Source organism: Pinus tabuliformis, chromosome 5_2, assembly GCF_031772625.1.
Source record: "Pinus tabuliformis cultivar Carrire ecotype Pingquan chromosome 5_2, CPIR1, whole genome shotgun sequence".
Classification (NCBI taxonomy): Eukaryota; Viridiplantae; Streptophyta; class Pinopsida; order Pinales; family Pinaceae; genus Pinus; species Pinus tabuliformis.
Genome location: NC_142306.1, coordinates 246,963,125 through 246,985,602, shown reverse-complemented (window position 1 = coordinate 246,985,602; position 22,478 = coordinate 246,963,125). Strand labels below are relative to the sequence as shown.

At 40.4% G+C, this 22,478-nt stretch overlaps 1 protein-coding gene across 2 annotated transcripts in view; it reads left to right on the top strand.

Annotated features, from left to right (window-relative positions):
- The first annotated feature begins 568 nt into the window (after positions 1–568).
- The window catches only part of GLY1 (NAD-dependent glycerol-3-phosphate dehydrogenase family protein), a 176,329-nt gene continuing 154,419 nt past the window's right edge, over positions 569–22,478 (top strand). The window contains exons 1-2 of one of the 2 annotated variants that reach the window (XM_089436230.1): positions 569–1,045; positions 1,309–1,445. In XM_089436230.1, the coding sequence (XP_089292356.1) occupies positions 671–1,045; positions 1,309–1,445 (512 nt within the window). In that variant the 5' untranslated portion in view covers positions 569–670. Of the gene's footprint in view, positions 1,046–1,286; positions 1,446–22,478 lie in introns of both variants that reach the window. The other variant, XM_089436231.1, reaches the window with a different exon arrangement.

Genomic DNA, 22,478 nt, shown 5'->3' with positions numbered 1-22,478 from the left:
AAAGAGTTGGGTAGAAAGAAGAAGTACTACATTGAGGAATTCAACCATACCTGTGATCTACAACAAAAAGAGTTCATTGGAGCTAGCATTATGTGGAGGGCAAATGTTCTTATTGCTCAATTAAGAACCAACCCACATCAAATTTGGTGTGAAATAGGACACTGGAAAAGGCCTAAAGAAGCTTGGGAAGAACGAGTTTATACATTTTTGCACTTATGGGGCAGTGGAATCAGAGAAACATTTCATTTTGGAATGTGATGCGTTCAAAGGCATCATAAAAAGTTATGAAAATACGTTAGCATCGGTTTCTTGACATTGTCTTTTCACTGAAAAAATTGTTGGAAAGTTAAACTAACTCATCATCAATTTGAATAAAAAAATTAAATTGCAAAAAAAAAAACTAGACATTAATGATCCCATAAACTATTTTTAACCTTATCATTTCATTTTTACCAACCCTACCCTTATCTCATTGACATTTTCATTCAATTGGTGTCTCGACGAAGAACATGCCATCATTTGTGCAAAGAAAGCGGCCAACCACACCCTTATCCTATACAACCATATTCTCATTTTCGTTCACTCACCTCTCAACCTTACACAATTCGTTTGTAAATACCCGAGCGCTTTCTACTGCTCAAAATTCTATTCGAGCGGCAGAAGGGCATGCATGGAGCTTTCAATGGCCGTTATATCTCCATCACACCCTTCTGGTTGGTCATTCATGAGATCAGAAATTCCAAGCAGCCCATGGGTTAGCCTTGGAAAGGGCAATTTTGATACTACTGTTGTTCTCGTTAGATGTGTGCATGGTAATAATGATGTAAATGCAACGAAATGTAGTATCCGGGAAACAAATCCCTCCATTCCGGAAGTTAGTAGCAGGGATACTACAGACTCGTCTGCTGACCAGAACGCTCCCCATGCACATAAGGAACGGAGAAAAATCGTGAAGATTGCATGGGAAAAAATAGTTAGATGGTCAAGGTCTTGGCGCCTCTTAAATTCTCGAAGGACAATGGATATTCTACAAAATACTAACAAGGTCCTTGACGATACCTCTTTGATCACACTTAAAATTTTCAGTCTCTGTAAGGATTCTATAGGTCCTTGACGATACCTCTTTGATCACACTTAAAATTTTCAGTCTCTGTAAGGATTCTATTGTTATTTATTTTAGACTTATTCTCTTTATTTTGAGTTTACATCCATACCTGTATCCCATATTGCTAACACTTTAATTAGTTGTTCTGTTTCATAAAAGATTCGAACTTGCTTGTTCTTAGGTCACTGGGATTAAATGCGCAGGTGGTCGTGCTGGGAGGTGGGTCATTTGCTACGGCAATGGCAGCATTGGTTGCTCAGAATAAAGCTGAGATGGAGGTTAGCATGCTTGTTAGAGATGATGTTGTCTGCAAATCGATCAACGGGGCTAAGTTCAACTCGTAAGTTTTATTTTTTATTGTTTTTATAGGTAATGCGTTCTGTTTGTGATTTGTAAGAAGCTTTTGAACTACATGTCTTTAACTGCACGTCACATTAACCCACCTTAACAAGGGAGTACTGCATAATATTCGAACTTTGAAACACTGTTTTGAAAGATGACCTCGTTTGCAAACTTTATTGTTTTTATAGGTAATGCGTTCTGTTTGATTTGTAAGAAGCTTTTGAACTACATGTCCTTAACTTCACGTCACATTAACCCACCTTAACAAGGGAGTACTGCATAAAATTTGAACTTTGAAACACTGTTTTGAAAGATGACCTCGTTTGCAAACTGTCGAAGGGGAATCCACCGGATAGATCATAATGCAAAGGGCATTTAGAAGTGATTTGATATCAATATATCTATTTTGTGTTTTATTTTGAAAAAATTGGAACTTGTGTTTTAGGATAAAATTGTCATCACCTCAAAGAGTACATACTAAGCCATTATCACATCAAAATAACCTTCGAGTTGATTTAGTCTAAATAGGGTGCAGATATCTAGGAGCCAGCACTTGTACGCATGCTAGCTACTTGTCAATGAGTGTTCTTTATCAGTGCATTCTTTCATGCAGGCCTAGAACACACTTTGTTAATTTTTGATTATGGTGGTAGCATCGGATAGGTGTTCTAGTCTCTAAGGTGTCAGAGAGGCTAAGGAACATGAGATCTCCAATATCCAGAAATGGTTCCGTGAGATATGGCTCGAAAACACTTAATTAAATTAATTGACCGGATAATTAAAATTTCCTAAGTCTAACCTAGGAAAGCTGGTTAATTAAAGTGTATTAATTGAAGAAATCGACTTATGCTTTAGAGACTTATAGAAATTGACATGGATCAAGATCACGATTAGATCTTGGCTGTTGGTGCTCCAACGAGAGATTATAAGAGCAAGTTGATGGGGCTTGGAGAAGACACATCGAATGAGCATGGGAGCAAGGTAGTGTGAATTTCCCATTGCACAACTTTGAATGAGGGAAGAGTTCGAGCTAACAGAGCATCAGTGAGAGGATCAACAAAAATTGGAGAGAGGGTTTCCAGGGGAGTTTTCCACTGAAATTTACAGAGGCCGAGTTCTCTAGCAGGAAGGTCATGCGAGTTTCTCTAGTGTGCAGATCTAGGCAACATATCACTTATCCAGTTGTCGGGATTAGATCCAGAGGATAGAGTGAGTTGCCTAGTGCGAGTGCAAGATCACCAAAAGGAGTGCGGGATCAACAATTCTTAGTTTCAAGCAAGTGCATATTTCTAGCAACAACATTTTTTGTGCGCATTTACTGGGGAAGGTCGAGTTTGATTTTGCTTGGGAAACAGAGGGTTTCCAAGTTGATTTGCCAGTTGGAGTGCTGGAGTAAATTTTTTGGAGCTTGGCTAGTATTTGGCAAGCAGATCTATGTACTCTCTAATTTGCTGAAGATAATAAAATATAAACCCTCATCTGTTGCTCCGGTCATCCCTTCGGGGTTTTGCGGGGATGTTAGTCCAAATCATTGATGTCATTTTATGTGTGTGCATTATTTCTCAGTTCTTGATTTATTTTCCATGTTTATATTTAATTGTGAAGATTACAATAGTGAATTGTTTGTTATTTGTCGATATAAGACAAATAAACTGCATCAGTTACAAGAATAGTTTTCAGTTTATTGCAATTGTGGATATTTCGCACACTTCCCTAACCTAGAGTTAGGTTTAGGGTTAGGGTTTTGCTGATCTAGCCTTGATGTATGACAGGGTTGGAGTTCATTGATTGTAAACCTAACTTCTCCTAGTTTATAGAAGAGTAAGAGTGTCTTCCATTGGGTTGGTTGGCGAGATTGAGTGTTTGAACTATAGCTTTATAGTTTATAGTTTTTTGGATTTAATCAATACAACAATGTGGAATTGAGAGCACAGTTTTTTTGTGTATTTTTTGTATGTGTTTTGAGCCAGATGTATTTGTCGGTTGTGGTATTCAAATATTGCATTCGATAGGGTTTCAATTTTAAGCTATGTATGGTTCAGGTATTCTTTTAGTGGAGAATTTGCTTGCCATGGTTTGAGAAATTTGCACGCATGCTAGCTACTTGTTTTTGAGCATTCTTTATCAGTGCATTCTTTCATGCAAGCCTATAACACACTTTGTTAGTTTTTGATTATGGTGGTAGTATCAAATAAGTGTTCTAGTCTCTAAGGTATTAGAGAGGCTAAGGAACATGGGATCTCCATTACCCAGAAATGGTTTCACGAGATATGGCTTGGAAACACCTTAATTAAATTAATTGACCGGATAATTAAAATTTCCTAAGTCTAACCTAGGAAAACTGGTTAATTAAAGTGTATTAATTGAGGAAATCGACTTATGCTTTAGAGACTTCCATAAAGTGACATGGATCAAGATCATAATTAGATCTTGGCCATTGGTGCTCCAACGAGAGATTATAAGAGCAAGTCAACGGGGCTTGGAGAGGACACATCGAATGAGTAAGGGAGCAAGGCAGTGTCAATTTCCCAGTGTGCAACTTTCAACAAGGGAAGAGTTCGAGTTAGTAGAGCATTAATGAGAGGATCAACAAAAGTTGGAGAGGGTTTCCAGGGGAGTTTTCTACTGAAATTCGCAGAGGCGGAGTTCTCTAGCAGGAAGGTCATGTGAGTTTCTCTAGTGAGCAGATCTGGGCAACAAATCACTTATCTACTTGTCAGGATCAGATCTAGAAGATAGAGCGAGTTGTGTACTGCCAGTGCAGGAAAAACAGTTCTCAATTTCTAGCAAGTGCGTATTTCCAGCAACAACATTTTTAGTGCACATTTACTGGAGAAGGTTGAGTTTGATTTTGCTAGGGAAACAAAGGGTTTCCAGTTTGATCTGCCAGTTGGGGTGGTGGAGTAAATTTTCCATAGCTTGGCCAGTATTGGGCAAGCAAATCTATGTACTCTCTAATTTGTTGAAGATAATAAAATATAAACCCTCATCTGTTTCCTCGGTTTTCCCTTCGGGGTTTTTGTGGGGATGTTAGTCCAAATCATTGATGTCATTTTATGTGTGTGCATTATATCTCAGTTCCTGATTTATTTTCCATAACGTTTATTTTTAATTGTGAAGATTACAATCGTGAGCTATTCGTTATAATTAATTAACATAAGACAAATAAACTTCATCAGTTAGAAGAATATTTTCCAGTTTATTACAATCGTGGATTTTTCACACACTTCCCTAAGCTAGAGTTAGGTTTAGGGTTAGTGTTTTGCTGATCTAGCCCTTATGTATGACATGGATGGAGTTCATTGATTTTAAACCTAGCTCCTCCTAGCTTATAGAAGAGTAAGAGGGTCTTCCATTGGTTTGGTTGGCGAGATTACGTGTTTGAACTATAGCTTTATAGTTTACAGCTTTTTGGATTTAATCAATACAACAATGTGGAATTGAGAGTGCAATTTTTCTGTGTATTTTCTGTATGTGTTTCTGGCCAGATGTATTTGTAGGTTGTGGTATTCAAATATTACATTCGATAGGGTTTTAGTTTTAAGTTATGCAGGGTTTAGGTATTCTTTGAGTGGAGAATCTGCTTACCATGGTTTGAGAAATTTATATGCATGTTAGCTACTTGTTGTTGAGCATTCTTTATCAGTGCATTCTTTCATGCAGGTCTAGAACACACTTTGTTAGTTTTTGATTATGGTTGTAGCATCAAATAGTTTTTGATTATGGTTGTAGCATCAAACAGGTGTTCTAGCATCCAAGGTGTTAGAGAGGTTAAGGAACATGAGATCTCCAATAACCAGAAATGGTTTCGCTAGATATGGCTCAGAAACACCTTAATTAAATTAATTGATAAGATAATTAAAATTTCCTATGTCTAAACTAGAAAAATTGGTTAAGTATATTAATTAAGGAAATCCACTTATGCTCTAGAGACTTCCAGAAAGTGACATGGATCATGATCATGATTAGATCTTGGCCGTTGGTGCTCCAACAATATATTATAGGAGCAAGTTGATGGGGCTTGGAGAAGACACACTCAAATGAGCAAGGGAGCAAGGCAGTGTGGATTTCCTAGTGTGCAACTTTCAAGGAGGGAAGAGTTTGAGCCAGCAGAGCATTACTGAGAGGATCAACAAAAAATGGAGAGAGGGTTTCCAGGGGAGGTTGCCACTGAAATTTGTAGAGGGCGAGTTCTCGAGTATAGGAAGGTTGTGCGAGTTTCTCTAGTGCGCAGATTTGGGCAGTAGATCACTTATCCAGTTGCCGGGATCAGATCCAGAGCATAGAGCGAGTTGCGTAGTGCGAGTGTGTTGAAAAGTGTAACTAGTTTCAGTCTTCATAATGACATGTAATTGTGATTTTATGTAAGAGATGTAAAGAAGAAAAATATTTTTTTTGTAATGCTTGCATCATGGGTTTCATGAGCAAGAGATTGTATTTTTAGGAAAGGCTACCATTGAGAGCCCTTAGGGAAATTGTCATCTAGTCATAAAAGTCTAAAGAGTCATTGTCATATAATGAAGGCATGTTACACATTGTAAGGGGTCATATTTGTCTTTGTAAGGAACCCTCCAAGAACTTGTCAGTAGCCCTCACTCAAGTCGGCTTACAGCGAAGAGATAAATCTAGAAGATGAAGTCGACCTTTCTCCAAGGGATCATGTCGGCCTAAACAATCATGACCAACGACTATATATACCCATGCTTGGCCTCATTTGGAAGCAAGCAATTCGGTGAAGCAAGTGTAATGGCCTGATTCCTATTATTAGAGCCTCAATTTATTATACACTAACAGATCTATTTTCCTGCTGATTTAAAAGAGATAAAATGAGCTTACTGACCTTCTTACATAGCTTTAAACATTTAACATCTTATCATTTTATCATAAGCAACATAAATTAAGGTGAGCATTCCATTGATATCAACTTAACAAGAGTAGTCCATGGAAGAATACCTGTTCCGGTGGTTGATGATGATACCTTTGTCTTATAGCTCCAGCGGAACGCTCCTTATCACCGACCCAACCGGATTTACCTCCCAGCCAACTAGGAAATAAATTCCTAGCCCAGGAAACCTCCACAGGTTCCCTAGCCCTCCGTGCCCAAGTCCAACCAGATATAGTGTGTCCTCAAGAAGAATGTGCAAAACTAGATAATGATACTCTCCTCCTCTCAAACCCAAGAAACCTCCACAGGTTTCCAAGGTCTCCCAAAATCATGACAATGCCAAACAATCACAACCAACCCCCACAATCCTAAGCAAGACTCCAACTCCCCCCCTTTTCTTCCTTCCCCCTTCCCTTTTTATACCCTCTTTCCTCAACCACCTCTCATTAATGTCATTAACTCTCACCCATCCTTGGTTGACTTCTCTTCTAAGCTAGGAGTACATTTGGAATTGTGACATGAATATAAAATTGAGAATTTAATGGGAAAGGATCATATCTTCTCCCAAGTAAATCTGAAAAGTACATTTGGGAATGTGAAGTGTAATTACATGGAGAGGACCATGTCTTCTCCTTAGTAAATGTGAAGGTACATTGGGGAATGTGAAATGAATAAATATATATTGTTGATAAGATGGAGAGGACTATGTCTTCTCCCAAGTAAATGTGAGGGTACATTGGGGAATGTGAAATGAATAAATATATATTGATGATAAGATGGAGAGGACTATGTCTTCTCCCAAGTAAATGTGAGGGTACATTGGGGTATGTGAGATGAATAAATATATTTTGAATTGATGGAAGGAGACCATATCCTACATAATATTCAAATTGAGAAGGTAAGTGGGGAATTTGAATAATGGAAATCATAAATTTATTTTATGACCAATATTTCTCAATATTTTCAGATAATGTAAATATTAACACAATTTGTAGGGTAAGATTTAAGTGGGGCATTACAGCAAGTCTCTCATATAAGTTCGCAAATCATACTAGAAGAAGCCTCTACATTAGTGAAGCAAGAAGGAAGGATAATGACGATCGTTGTGGACTGTTTTGGGCTAGTTTACCCTCTCACATGCGAAGGTAGCAGATCCGAAGTTGTCAAGAGGAGATCGAAGGATTGTTGTCACATTGAGGTGATCTTGTTTGGGTGTGTTAATTTTGAGTTAACATGTTCTTTGCTTAGGTTAGTTACACCATTTGCCCATTAATCCATTAGCAATCTCAATAATCATGATTGTAGCTAACGAAAGAACATAAATAGTAAAAGCTGAAGACAAGCCAAGTCAGAAGAACACAAGAATGTGGCTCAAGCCAGGGAAAAACCCCAAGATGGGGAAAACCCTTGATCAATTCTTCTTATTATTATTATCAAATGTTCAACAGATAAATAGAGAGAGAGTACACTGAATTTTGAAAGTCAAATTGACTTGCCAATATGTCGAGCAATACCACTATCCAGATGTCAAGGAAATAACTCAATCAAGTCTGCACTTTTTTGTTCCATGATCTCATCAGTGGTTCATAATAGATAATAACGAACTTCAAAAGCAGCTTTATCTTGGGTACATATATGCAGCCTTCTTTACCGAAGATGAGGAACCCAAATTAGATTGATCCTGGATTGAATGAAGATCTGGCTAGGGCATACATCTGCCCTAACCTACAACAACAAACTTACAATATAAACCTCAAAATCATTCGTTCTTCTTAGCGGAGAAAGTGGCTTAGGCCAGGCTAATACCTTAGCCTCTATTCTTCCATTCAATGGGGGTCTGTATTTGCCATACTCCACAGAGGGTCTGCGGCCAACAAGGGTGAGAAGAATATGGTCCAGAACTGTCATAAACACCCATTGATCTAGATCATATATGCCTGGATTGAATGAAGATCTGGCTAGGGCATACATCTGCCCTAACCTACAACAACAAACTTACAATATAAACCTCAAAATCATTCGATCTTCTTAGCGGAGAAAGTGGCTTAGGCCAGGCTAATAACTTAGCCTCTATTCTTCCATTCAATGGGGGTCTGTACTTGCCATACTCCACAGAGGGTCTGGGCCAACAAGGGTGAGAAGAATATGGTCCAGAACTGTCATAAACACCCTTTGATCTAGATCATATATGCCACCAACAACCTCGGTCTTTTGTCTGAGATACTCGGCTTGATGTGGGGAAGGGTTTACCACATGAAACTAGCCCAGACATGCCCTAACAACCTGCGGCCTTCCCAACAGAAGATTCTCGGCCTTGTGATGGAAGAGAAAACCCAAAACAAAATACTCCTATGACCTCCTTCTCAGCTCGGCTGCCTCGGACATGATTTGACCTTTTTCGATGTGTAAAATGAGGTTGAAAGCACCTTTATATATACTAGTCATTGGAGTGGAAGAGATGTGACTTTTGGGCTTATTGAGCCGACGTGTAGGTGAGGCCGACCTCTTTAATTTTACATGAGAGAAACATAAATTCAAAATCACACTTCTCCTTGACCAAATTTGATGATCTTTAGGTCGATTTTGGTCCTCTCGAAAAGAGGAATTTATTGCCATAATTATCTTTCCCAAAGGAGCTGTCCAAAGTGGAATTTGGCCCTAGTTGCCAATTTTAACACTCCCTCTCAACTAGGGAGAATTCCACTGGCCAATCCATCCATCATCATGCCATCTAGTCGATATGAACCATTTCTGTATCTCATCTTTGCTCTGCTCTGCTAAACACTGATGTAATAATGAAGAAGAATTGTTCGAGAGTGAGTCACAAGACCTTACCTCTCTCCACTGACAAAAGTCAGTGTAGAGGTAAAACCTCAATCAGACTTGATCCCAGATCAGGTTGAGGAACACCATGCATCCTAGTCATAGGGAGTACAATAGTACCCGATGTGTCCATTGATAGTGCTATGGTCCCTAACCATTTTTCCCAACTCATTGGCCAAATGAGAGGTACTTCTCATGTGTCCCGGACTACATGGGTAGGATGATACTAAATCAATAGCAGGGAAAGAATGTATCACATCCTGCTCACAACCACACGTAGGGAAAGGACAAACCACATCCTACAATCACACGTAGGGAAAGGATGAACCACATCCTACAATCACACATCACAACCATACCTAGGGAAAGGATGAACCACATCCTACATATGCAAATCACCGAGAGTAGGGAAAGGATGAACCACGTCCTACAAACACAAGTTACAATCACATGTAGGGAAAGGATAAACCACATCCTACAAACACAAGTCACAACAATCAATCGTAGGAAGGATCCTACATGTGGGGAAAGGATGAACCACGTCCCACCGACATGTCAACCAATAATCGTAGGGAATGAGCATCCTACATGTGGGGAAAGGATGAACCACGTCCCATTGACATGTCAACAGATGCCTATATGCATCTCTCACTGGGGTATTTGCAGGAGAAGCTGAACCACTCACCCTGCTCATATGCCATAGGAGAAGGTGAACCACTCATCCTATGCATATGTTATCAACAGTAGGGGAAGGTGAACCACTCACCCTACATACATGTGTCATCATCGTAGGGGAAGGTGAACCACTCATCGAATCGTCAATGGAAGCCTCAATAGTTCCACTCAACAGATATACTAGCGGAGATCTTAAGCAACACTCAACAATCCTCTGCTTCTTGCATATATTGATAAAGAGAATATTTGATTGATCTTACTCGCTCTTACTCAGAGAGACCACAACCTAAACATGCCTTTCCTGGGGTGTGCAGTGTCTATCAGACAACCTGCTTATCATGAGATCAGTCCACTTAAACATGCCATAAAATGGGTATGTCATTAGTTGTGCCATATAAAGTGGTATGTGAAATACAGGATTTTCTGAATCCTCTTCTGCAATATACAACAATGGTGATCATGTGTATAAATGACTGCTGGAGAGTTTCCTCAAATGGCCATGCTAGCTGCCTTATACACTCTTCTTCAATGGATCTTCAGAGTAACAGATTTCACTCTTTAAGAAATAAAGGTCGACAATACTTATACTGTCGATCGAGCCTCTCTCTGCAATGAACTCCTGATCATACTATCTCAATGAGCAGCTATCCATCTTCGTATCAACGCAAACAATTGATAGAGGAGAGGACGATTATCAACATCAATAGTTGAATCCAAACATCATAGCTCCCCTTGAATATTGAGAAGGTAACCCTGCCCATAATGTAACCATCTACAATCTGCTATTAATCCTGGGATTTTATAGCTCCCTCTGAAGCTTTGTTTTTGTATGATCATCTAGCCTTTAATCATGTGCAAACCATACGAGAGATGAGACTTCTATGAGGCAACTGATCCATGATGGGGAAGGTTCCTTTGCATTCAGGTGACTATATATATAAGACTATTCCTTATAGGATCTTCTGTTTGTCGTGCTCAACAAGACATAGAATCTGTCATGTACCTTCTCCAGGACACCTTTGATTTCAAGTTGATGAGTGTTTCTCCAAAAGAGACTGTTCCATAGTGCCATGCACTTCTTCTCTTAGTTGATCTTTAAAATAGGGGCTCCAGGTGTGCTGCATTTATCAAAAGAATTGTATTTTCTTTTACTAGTAGATCCCAGGAGCTTCTTCATAAATAACAGTTCAAAAGATGAACGATCTGACTGTCTTGTTCTCAACAAGACTATAACACAGTTGACAATTTACAGGAGCTACAAAATATTATCATGGCTTCTGGACTGTAACAATAATGCTGAGCTGGATATGCCATATATATAGAAGAGAGGATATAGGGCAAGGGCAAATGCTGATATAAACTACCAGAGATATGATGCCATTACCATTACATTGATTCTCATGGCATTAGAATGAGTAGACCTGATCTTTGGAGAGACCTGTAGCGATAGATGAGAGTGAGGAAGAGTGAGGATTGTGAGATGACTGTTACAGAGATAGATGAGAGTGAGGAAGAGTGAGGATTGTGAGATGACTGTTACAGAGATGTCATTTCGTAATGTGATCTTGTGTAATGTGGTGATGCTGCTTCAAATAGAGGTAGTAATGCCAAATGCGATCCTCTGGAAATTATATAATCAGATCTATGGCTCCAGAGATAGTCAGAGAACCAAGCTACTACAAATCTGTTACAGGTTTCCTGAAAGCAAGATCCCATTTCTGAGATTGATTTCCACAGGAATATGTATGTATAGAGCCAATGTTGCTTACAGCTTGAAGATATTCAATCAGACTTCAAAGAAAAAAAACGCTTGGAAAACCTTAGATCAAATTTTCACAAGAAGATAATGTGGAGTGAAATCAACATTAAGACGATCATGTATTTCCAACTGTTCCACCGGTGCATATGAGGATAGCCTTGAATAAGGTTGCCAAACATGAATTGATCTCAATCCTTATTGTTGATAATAGATTTTTCAAAATAGACTTTGGTTTCAGAAGAGGGACCAAAACCCTTCTGCTCAGACTTGATGCCCTTAGACAGGGGTTCAAGTGCGTCATCAAACAAGAACAAATTATAGATAACATGCTTTGTTAAAAGAAAAAGGAAATCATTTACTAACAACAGATAGGATACTTGTCCTGTTATATATAAATTCTGAATTTGGCTTCAATAGAGATATAGACCAAGTATCATTGTGAACTAATCTGAACCACTCACATACGTGAATATGTCACTGCAATGTGTATCTGGATCGAAATAAAAATGCTCAGAATTCCCATGTTACTGTGAACTGGATTGTAAGATGATGCATCGTTGATTGTTGCTCCGACCACAGAGACTGATCATAAACTCATGGAGTAGATAAAGAGCCTGATTATATATGATTTATGGGCTGCTTCAATCATAAGGTACAAATTCTGCCGCTGTGGCAACCGAGACCTCTTTACAGTGGAAGCCCCTTAGTATTATACAATGGACAGACTTCGGCTTGTTCAAACAGAGTAACAGACTTACCCATTGTTATTCTATAGAACATATCAGTGATATTAAGTAGAGCAGAAATGAGATGAAGGTATTCTTCAAACTTGATTCAATCTTAGAGGAAGATCATTGAAACTATTTGTTGGATGATGATCTAGGTGAAATAAAAGACCTCTTTGAAGCTCAAACACATCACAGATAAGGTCACTATTTTTCTCAGAATTTTCTCCACACATCCTATTAGGCAATAGAATGCTCAGAGTTTTGTTTGAATGACTGTTGTAGGACAGAGGTCAGGATTAGCATTTCATTCTTACAGGGATACTACAATAATTCCAGCAATACTTCTAACGGCTTTTCAGAGAATAGGAATCAAGTCAGTCACAACACTGATGAACTCAGATCATAGTAAATTCTGAGTTGCCTTAACTCCACCAGGCCACGGGATTAGGAGTTCTTATTCTGACATATAAAACATTTTATGTCACTATGATACCTCAGAGTCAAGGCAAGGATCTTAAAGAAAAACATCTCCTTCTATATGTTTATGATGATGATACAGTCTGAAGCTTGATTGGACAGGACTGCTAAAAATTCCTCTGAAAATATCTACACCTTATAAATACTGAAAAATACCTTGATGATTTCCAACCTTTGTTTGTAATGATTGAGTTGCTCTTGAATTGGTGCCCATGATCACTGATTAGGGCTTGTAGAAGGACATAAGACAATGTCACAGATTTGTCATTCTTGAACTCGGACTTGTCCTATCACAGAGGTCTGAAGGTGACCGCTCACTGAAATTCCTTAGATGCATCTTAGTGATCACAATTTCTTAAGCTTGGGCTTGTCCACACCTGACCATTAGCAATCTCATTAATGATGACTGTAACTAATGAAAGAACATAAATAATAAAAGCTGAAGACAAGCCAAGTCAAATGAACACAAGAATGTGGCTCAAGCCAGGGAAAAACCCCAAGATGGGGAAAACCCTTGATCAGTTCTTATTATTATTATCAAATGTTCAACAGAGAAATAGAGGGAGAGTACACTTAAAGTCAAATTGACTTCCCAATATGTCAAGCAATACCACTGTCCAAATGTCAAGGAAATAACTCAGTCAAGTCTGCACTTTCTGTTCCATGATCTCATCAGTGGTTCATAATAGATAATAATGAACTTCAAAAGCAGCTTGATCCTGGGTACATATATGCGGCCTTCTTTACTGAAGATGAGGAACCCAAATTAGATTGATCCTGGACTGAATGAAGATTTGGCTAGGGCATACATCTGCCCTAACCTACAGCAGCAAACTTACAATATAAACCTCAAAAACATTCGATCTTCTTAGCAGAGAAAGTGGCTTAGGCCAGGCTAATACCTTAGCCTCTATTCTTCCATTCAATGGGGGTCTGTACTTGCCATACTCCACAGAGGGCCTGTGGCCAACAAGGGTGAGAAGAATATGGTCCAGAACTGTCATAAACACCCATCGATCTAGATCAGATATGTCACCAACAACCTCGGTCTTCTGTTTGAGATACTCGACCTGATATGGGGAAGGGTTTATCACATGAAACTAGCCCAGACATGCCCTACCAACCCGCAGCCTTTCCAACAGAAGATTCTCGGCCATGTGATGGAAGAGAAAATCCAAAACAGAATACTCCTGCGTCCTCCTTCTCAGCTTGGCTGCCTCAGACATGATTTGACCTTTTTCGATGTGTAAAATGAGGTTGAAAGCACCCCTATATATACTAGTTGTTGGAGTGGAAGAGACATGACTTTTGGGCTTATAGAGCCTATGTATAGGTGAGGCCGACCTTGTTAATTTTACATGAGAGAAACATAAATTCAAAATCACACTTCTCCTTGACCAAATTCGACGATCTTTAGATCAATTTTGGTCCTCCCAAAAAGAGGAATTGTTAAATTATGGTATGTTCTATGCATAGAGCAGTTTACTTATTTTTCTTCTTATTAGCCACATATTAGCAATCACATATACATTAAGTAAAGTGCAGATAGAACATTAAATGATCAATAGAAAACAAGCCAAGACAAGAGACACAAGATGTGGCGGCTAGCCAGGGACAAACCCCAATTCGTGGAAACCCTTTGATCAAAGAGAAATAGTACAAAATCTGAATTCTGTAATTTTATATCAGCAACAGCAAACCCTAGATCAGCAAAGTCAAACTTGGTCAAACTAGCTGAAATTGACCTCTAAAATACTTGGTCAATTTCTGGTCAACTTGTCCTCGAACAGCCTGAAGAAACAACCCTTTAACAGCCCCAAATGTTCAGTCAATATGCAGATTTCTGAAGTCAACTGCAGCCCTAAACTAGGGCAGTCAATACCGGTCAAACCAGAGGTTAAATCACCTCGATTTTCATGCCAAAAATTGCGGCCTGCTTAGGAGAGGCAACCACACCCAATCCGCACTTCTGGAAGGTCAACGGTGGTCAACACTAGTCAAAGATGACTTTCTATCCTTTTTTTGCGTCTTCTTTGCCCTAAGACATCTTCCTTTGAGAGAGAGAGAGACTCTTTTCTGCGCAGGAGAGAGAGAGAGATGTGTGTGAGTGAAGTGTCCAAATGAGGAGAATGCTCCTTGTATTTATATGCAAAATGTTGAGGTTGAATAGACATGACTATTGGGCTTCTGAGCCTACATAAGTTTGCTGGCCGACTTTGACAATTTGTCCATAATCAAAATAAATTCATATCTCCATAAATACTTATTAGAATCGGATGAATTTTAGATCAATCCTACACCTCTCGACGAGAGGAATTTAGGAAAAATATCAGTAGCCATAAATAAGGTGACCCACATGGAGTTTGGCCCTAGTTGCCAATTTTAACACTCCCTCTCAACTAGGGAGAACTTCATCTGCAATTTGTCAGACCGTCGCTGCTATCCATCCATCAAATGCACTGTCCTGTACAACTTGACCCCACTCTGCTCTGCTTTGCTCGAACTATGAAGAAGAAGAAATGATCGAGGATGTATCATACCATCCTCCACTGACCCGAAGTCAGTCTCAGAGTGTGTACCACTCTCACTGATCCCAGATCAGTATCATTAATCCCAGATCAATGGAGGTCATCGTAGCATAGGGAGTACGGTAGATACAATGATGTGTCCATCGATAGAACTACTATGGTCCCTATCCTCATTTCCCTTCTCATTGATTAGATGAGAGGTACTTCCCATGAGTCCCAGACTGCATGGGTAGGATGCCTCGACAGGAGAACTAATCATCCTGTCCACAGGAGAACAAATCATCTTGTCCAGTGAATGCCACGGAGAACTAATCATCCTGGTCTACAGGAGAACTAATCATCCTGTTCCACAATCGCCACGCAGAACGAATCATCCTGGCCCACAGGAGAACTAATCATCCCGTGTCACAATCGCCATGGGGGTGTCACAGGGGAAGGTTGAACCTTTACTGTTAAATTTGGACAACTAGGCCCAAACTCCATGTTCTGATGCTCAGATTAAGAGGCTAATATTTTTGTTGGATTCCTCTTTCTGAGAGGTGTAAAATCCATATAAAAATAGTCTTAATCCGATGAGCAGAACTTATATTTTGAATTTATTATTCTTAATAAATTATATGTGCAAGGTCAGCCAGTTTTGTAATGTAGGCTCACATGCCCAACAGATGTGTCACACACCCTCATTGATGGATATATATACAGGAAAAGTTGGAGAGAATTTCATCACAACAAAACTCACATCTTAGGGTTGTTGTGACACATGCTGGGCTGGCTGACCAAAGGAGACTTTGCTGGTTGAAGCATCCTGTTGACCGCCGAAACGATCACATACATTTTTCTTGTTTCTGATTTGTCTTCTGTAAGATCTGCTTATATGTTCTATCTGCATTTTGCTTATCTACTTGTATGATTGCTGTGAGAAAAGTGAAATTGCCCTTAGCATAGAACATCTACAAAACTTAACATGGTATCGGAGCCAAGTTGAAGACAAACTCTATCTATAACAATCATCTCTTGTGATCTCTCTCCACTTGTCTTTGGGTTTTGGTGGTGTGAGAGATCAAAAGGGATACGCTATCCTAAAGGATGCCCTAACTAATACGCGGTCAGGGAGGAAGGTTTCATAGCGCAGCAAGGGAGTGACCTAAACACAGGTCTAATGTTCCGTTGATTGGTTTGCATATCTACTTGTTCGTGGAATATATAAGTTCGCAAGACTGTCTCACATATGATATGACCGCAATCCCTTTTCGCATAAGGTATACCCGTGTATGTCACAATCTCTGGCCCGCATATGGAATAACCGATGACTCGCTGAAAAACACAGTCACGTTATCAAATTGCATTATATATTATCACCACATTGTGTATGGCAGGGTATGGCAAACAACGTATGGCAGACAATGTTTCTTTGACATGGCAGACAATGTCATGGTATGGAAAACATCATGTTGAAACATGATATGGCAGACAGTTCTTTCATGGTATGGCAAACATCATGTTGAAACATGATATGGCAAACAGTTCTTTGACATGGCAGACAATGTCATGGTATGGAAAACATCATGTTGAAACATGATATGGCAGACAGTTCTTTGACATGGCAGACAATATCATGGTAAGGCAAACATCATGCTGAAACATGATATGGCAGACAGTTCTTTCATGGTATGGCAAACATCATGCTGAAACATGATATGGCAGACAGTTCTTTCATGGTATGGCAAACATCATGCTGAAACATGATATGGCAGACAGTTCTTTCATGGTATGGCAAACATCATGTTGAAACATGATATGGCAAACAGTGCTTTGACATGGCAGACAGTGAACAACATATATATACACGGTATGGCTGACAGGATTTTGGTATGGTTAACAATATATATATATATATATATATGACATGGCAAACATAGTATCCATGACAGGGTAGTCTCCCTAGTGATATGATATAGTGGACGCAGTAATAAAAGGACACAGTCAACCGCAATCTAAATTCCACAGTCCTGAGGTGTAGCTGGAGTTATGTATACGCTGTGCAATTATACGCTGGGCAGTGATGTCATACATTGCAGTTATGGTTATATACATTCGTTGGACAGTCCTGTACACATCACATGAGGATATATATATCCACGCAGAGATCCTGTACACGTCGCAGAAGTCTTGTACGCATTGCAGAGGAGTTATATCAGCCGCAGAAGTTTTATACAATATTATATAGGTCACAGAGGTCCTGTACACGTCGCAGAAGTCTTGTATGCATCGCAGGGGAGTGATATTAGCTGCGGAGGTTTTATACAATGTTCCTGTACACATCGCTGAGGTTATATATACACGCAGAAGATGCCAAAGACTTATATATACAAACAGAGTATGCAAATGTCCCTTATGTATATTCGCCGAGGCTGCGGAGGTTTCATACAATTGCATTGGTATATGGTCTCACATTCGTCTCTTTGATGTGGTATGACATTCGCATAATATCCTTGGTTATAATGGCAAATGATATGATCGCGATACTGTGATGATATGTGATATTGCTCTGGTGTGAAAATTGATACAAGATGTATGGCATCAGCGTTATATGACAGGGTCTCGATATATATGATCTTGCTCCAGCAGTATATAGGGTCTTAATATGTATCTGGTCTTGATGTGTATGGTCTTTATATATACGGTAGACTGTACTGACGATGGGCAGTAATCGCTGGACAATATACGCTATAGTACATAAGTTATATATATATGCTGGACATGTATATACACCGGGCAGTCATGATTATATATACACTTGTCATGGTTATTAATACCAGGACCAGAAATACCAGGTATGAGGAGTCTAATGTTGTTGATAAAAGAAATAAGTTCAAAGACTTTTGCAGAGAAGCTGGCATTAAGAGGGAGACTACCACTGCATATACTCCTGAGCAGAATGGTGTTGCTGAACGCAAGAATAGGACTATTGTGGAAGCTGCCCGTGCCATGCTATGTGACCAGGGTCTTCCAAAGTTTCTGTGGGGAGAAGCTGCAAATACTGCTGTGTACATTCAAAACCGATGCCCTCATTCCGCTTTGGACTCCAAAACTCCCGAAGAGGTTTTCTCTGGTAAGAAACCTGATGTCTCACATTTTAGAATTTTTGGATGTCCTATCTATTTTCATGTGCCGAAAGAAAAGAGAAGTAAGCTGGATGCTACTGGGAAGAAAGGAATGTTTGTGGGCTACAGTGAGACTTCTAAGGCATATAAAGTCTATTTACCTGGTCAAAGGGAAGTAGAGATAAGCCATGATGTCACTTTTGACGAAGATGCTTCCCTGAAGAAAGTAGTAGATCTTCCTAGATCTGAAGAAAACCATGAAGAAAGACCTGGAAATCTGGAAGAACCCCAGGATGAGACTATGCCCGATGTTGAAGGGCCAATGGATCCTATTGATCCTTCCCCTTCTCTAGGAAAGAGGCCATCATGGCTCAGGGTCACCCTCGAAGATGCTGAGGGTCATGCTGCCCCAAGGGGAACATTCCGAGAAAGCAAGAAGCCGTGTAGATACCAAGGGTATCTAGCTGCCATGAGTACTATTATACAATCTGAACCTGGATCTTTTGAGGAAGCCATCAAGCATCAAGTCTGGAAGGATGCTATGCATGAAGAATATGAGGCTATTATGAAGAATGATGTCTGGGATGTGGTCCCGAGACCGAAGGACAAATCTGTTGTCACCGCTAAATGGCTCTACAAGATTAAACATGGATCTGATGGGAGTGCTGAAAAGTTTAAGGCAAGATTTGTTGCCCGTGGCTTCCCTCAAAAGGAAGAAATTGACTATGACGATATATTTGCACTTGTGGCTCGATATACCACCATCCGATCCATCATGGACCTTGCTGCTACGCAAGGATGGAGTCTTCATCAGATGGATGTCAAGACCACTTTTCTGCATGATGCAATAAAGGAAGAGGTGTATGTAGAACAACCTCTGGGATTTGAAGTTCAAGATCGAGACACTTATGTCTGTAGGTTGAAGAAAGCCCTCTATGGGTTAAAGCAAGCACCCAGAGCTTGGTATGAGAGGATGGATAGTTACTTGATGAAGCTGGGCTTCACTCGAAGCAATGCTGATCCAAACCTTTACTTTAAGGTTGTGGAAGGAAAGCCTCTCATTCTAGTGCTGTATGTGGACGACCTCTTCCTGACAGGTGATGACCCTCTCATTCATCAATGTAAGAGGGAGCTTGCTGTTGAGTTCGAGATGAAAGACCTAGGACTGATGCACTATTTCCTAGGCCTGGAGGTCTGGCAGAGATCTGGAGAGATTTTCCTTTCTCAAGGAAAGTATATTGTGAAGCTTCTGGAAAGATTTGGGATGGTGGACTGTAAGTCCGTGTCGACACCAATGGAACTCAACTTTAAGAAGTTGAGTGGCAGCGCTGCAGGGCCTATCTTGGCCAATCCTACTGAGTATCGTCAACTCATAGGAGCTTTGATGTTCTTAGTGAACACCCGTCCGGACATATGTTTTGCAGTGAATACTTTGAGTCAACAGATGGTTGAGCCTCATCATTTTCACTGGGTTGGTGCCAAGAATCTTTTGAGATATCTTCGGGGCACGATAAACCATGGGCTGAGATACACTGCCGGGAGTGTGATACTCCGGGGATATACTGATGCCGATTGGGCTGGCAGTGTGGTGGATCGTAAGAGCACATCTGGATGCTGTTTCAATCTTGGTTCTGCTTCGATCTCATGGATGAGCAGGAAGCAGAAGTCGGTGGCTTTGAGCACCGCGGAGGCCGAATACATTGCTGCTAGTATGGCCTGTTGTGAAGCAGTTTGGTTGAGGAAGCTCTTTAGTGAGCTGTTCCAACATGTGCTAGATACCACTGTAATACTCTGTGATAATCAGAGTGGGATTCGTATGACTGAGAATCCTGTGTTCCACGACCGATCCAAGCATATTGATATCAGGTACCACTTTATCCGGGATATGGTACAGCGAGGCGCCGTAAGGCTCGATCATATAGGAACTGATGAGCAGGTCACGGATATTCTCACTAAGCCCCTGGGGAAGGTCAAGTTCCTAACCTTCCGTGAGAGTCTTGGTGTCGTGGAAAGACCCTATGATGTGGGTCCTGTTGGACGATGAGCTCTGGGAGCTCTGGGGGGCTTTGGGGATAGCTTCTCAGAGCTATAAGCACTCATAATGCTTCTGCCCCACCCTTGTGATTATTGAGCTGGTTCGCCACTCATTTAATCTGTGCCCCGTATGCATCCTACCCATTGAGTTCAGGGCTCATGGGAAGTACCTCTCATTTGGCCAATGAGGTGTGGAAAAGCTAGAGACTATTAGCAAAGACTGATGGACGCATCAGAGATTGCCGTACTCTCTATCTAGGATGGCATGGTCCAACCACTTGATCTGGGATCAAGATTTGTGAGGTCTGGGACCTCTGGACTGATTATGTCAGTCGGGGAATGATGTCTTTGTGACTGACCCACTTCTGTTCTGAAATAAAGAAGCCAGCAAAGCAAGTTTCGGCGGGATGACTCACGATGTTAATTGCACTAATAGATGGAGTTCTCCCTAGTTGAGAGGGAGTGTTAAATTTGGACAACTAGGTCCAAACTCCATGTTCTGATGCTCAGATTAAGAGGCTAATATTTTTGTTGGATTCCTCTTTCTGAGAGGTGTAAAATCCATATAAAAATAGTCTTAATCCGATGAGCAGAACTTATATTTTGAATTTATTATTCTTAATAAATTATATGTGCAAGGTCAGCCAGTTTTGTAATGTAGGCTCACATGCCCAACAGATGTGTCACACACCCTCATTGATGGATATATATACAGGAAAAGTTGGAGAGAATTTCATCACAACAAAACTCACATCTTAGGGTTGTTGTGACACATGCTGGGCTGGCTGACCAAAGGAGACTTTGCTGGTTGAAGCATCCTGTTGACCGCCGAAACGACCACATACATTTTTCTTGTTTCTGATTTGTCTTCTGTAAGATCTGCTTATATGTTCTATCTGCATTTTGCTTATCTACTTGTATGATTGCTGTGAGAAAAGTGAAATTGCCCTTAGCATAGAACATCTACAAAACTTAACATTTACCCTGTACATAGTGCACCACTAGGGGATGGTGAGTCGCCCTGTGGTCACATATTGCTCCAAGAAGTACCCTGTGCCCCCTGGAGCTCCCAGAGCTCAATACATCATACTCGACCCTCATAAGAGGGTCTTTGAACGAAACCAAGTCGTTCTCGGAAAGTCAAGAATTTGACCTTTCCTAGGGGCTTTGTCAGAATGTCGGCGACCTATTCATCTGTATCAATATGTAGGAGCCTTATTACTCCTCACTGCGCCATATCTCGAATATAGTGGTACTTGATATCGATATGCTTGAAGCGATCATGAAATACGAGATTTTTTGATAAACAGATCCTGCTTTGGTTGTCACATAGAATCACGGTGGTATCCAATGTAAATCCAAACAACTCATTGAAGAGCTTTCGCAACCAGACTGCCTCACAGGAGGCCATGCTAGCAGCAATGTACTCTGCCTTGGTGGTGCTCAAAGCCACCGACTTCTGCTTCCTGCTCATCTAGGATATCGAGGTAGATCCCAAAGAGAAACAACACCCGGAAGTGCTCTTTCGGTCCACCACACTGCTTGCCCAATCAGCATCAGTATACCCACGTAGTCTCATATCTCCGGCAGTGTATCTCAACCCATGAGTGATTGTGCCACAAAGATATCTCAGCAGATTCTTGGCACCAATCCAATGTGAGTGGTGAGGCTCAACCATATGTTGACTCAAAGTGTTGACTGCAAAGCATATATCTGGATGGGAGTTCACCAAGAACATTAATGCTCCGACGAGTTGACGATACTCGGTAGCATTTCGTAAAACAGGTTCGGCAGCACTACCGCTTAACTTCTTGAAGTCAAGCTCCATCGGGGTAGTTACGGGCTTGCATTCCACCATGCCGAATCTTTCCAATATCTTCACCACATATTTTCCTTGAGATAGGAAAATCTCCCCTGGTTTTTGCCAGACTTCCAGTCCTAAGAAATAGTGCATGAGTCCTAGGTCTTTCATCTCGAACTCAGAAGCCAACGCCCTCTTACATTCGTGAATGAGAGGG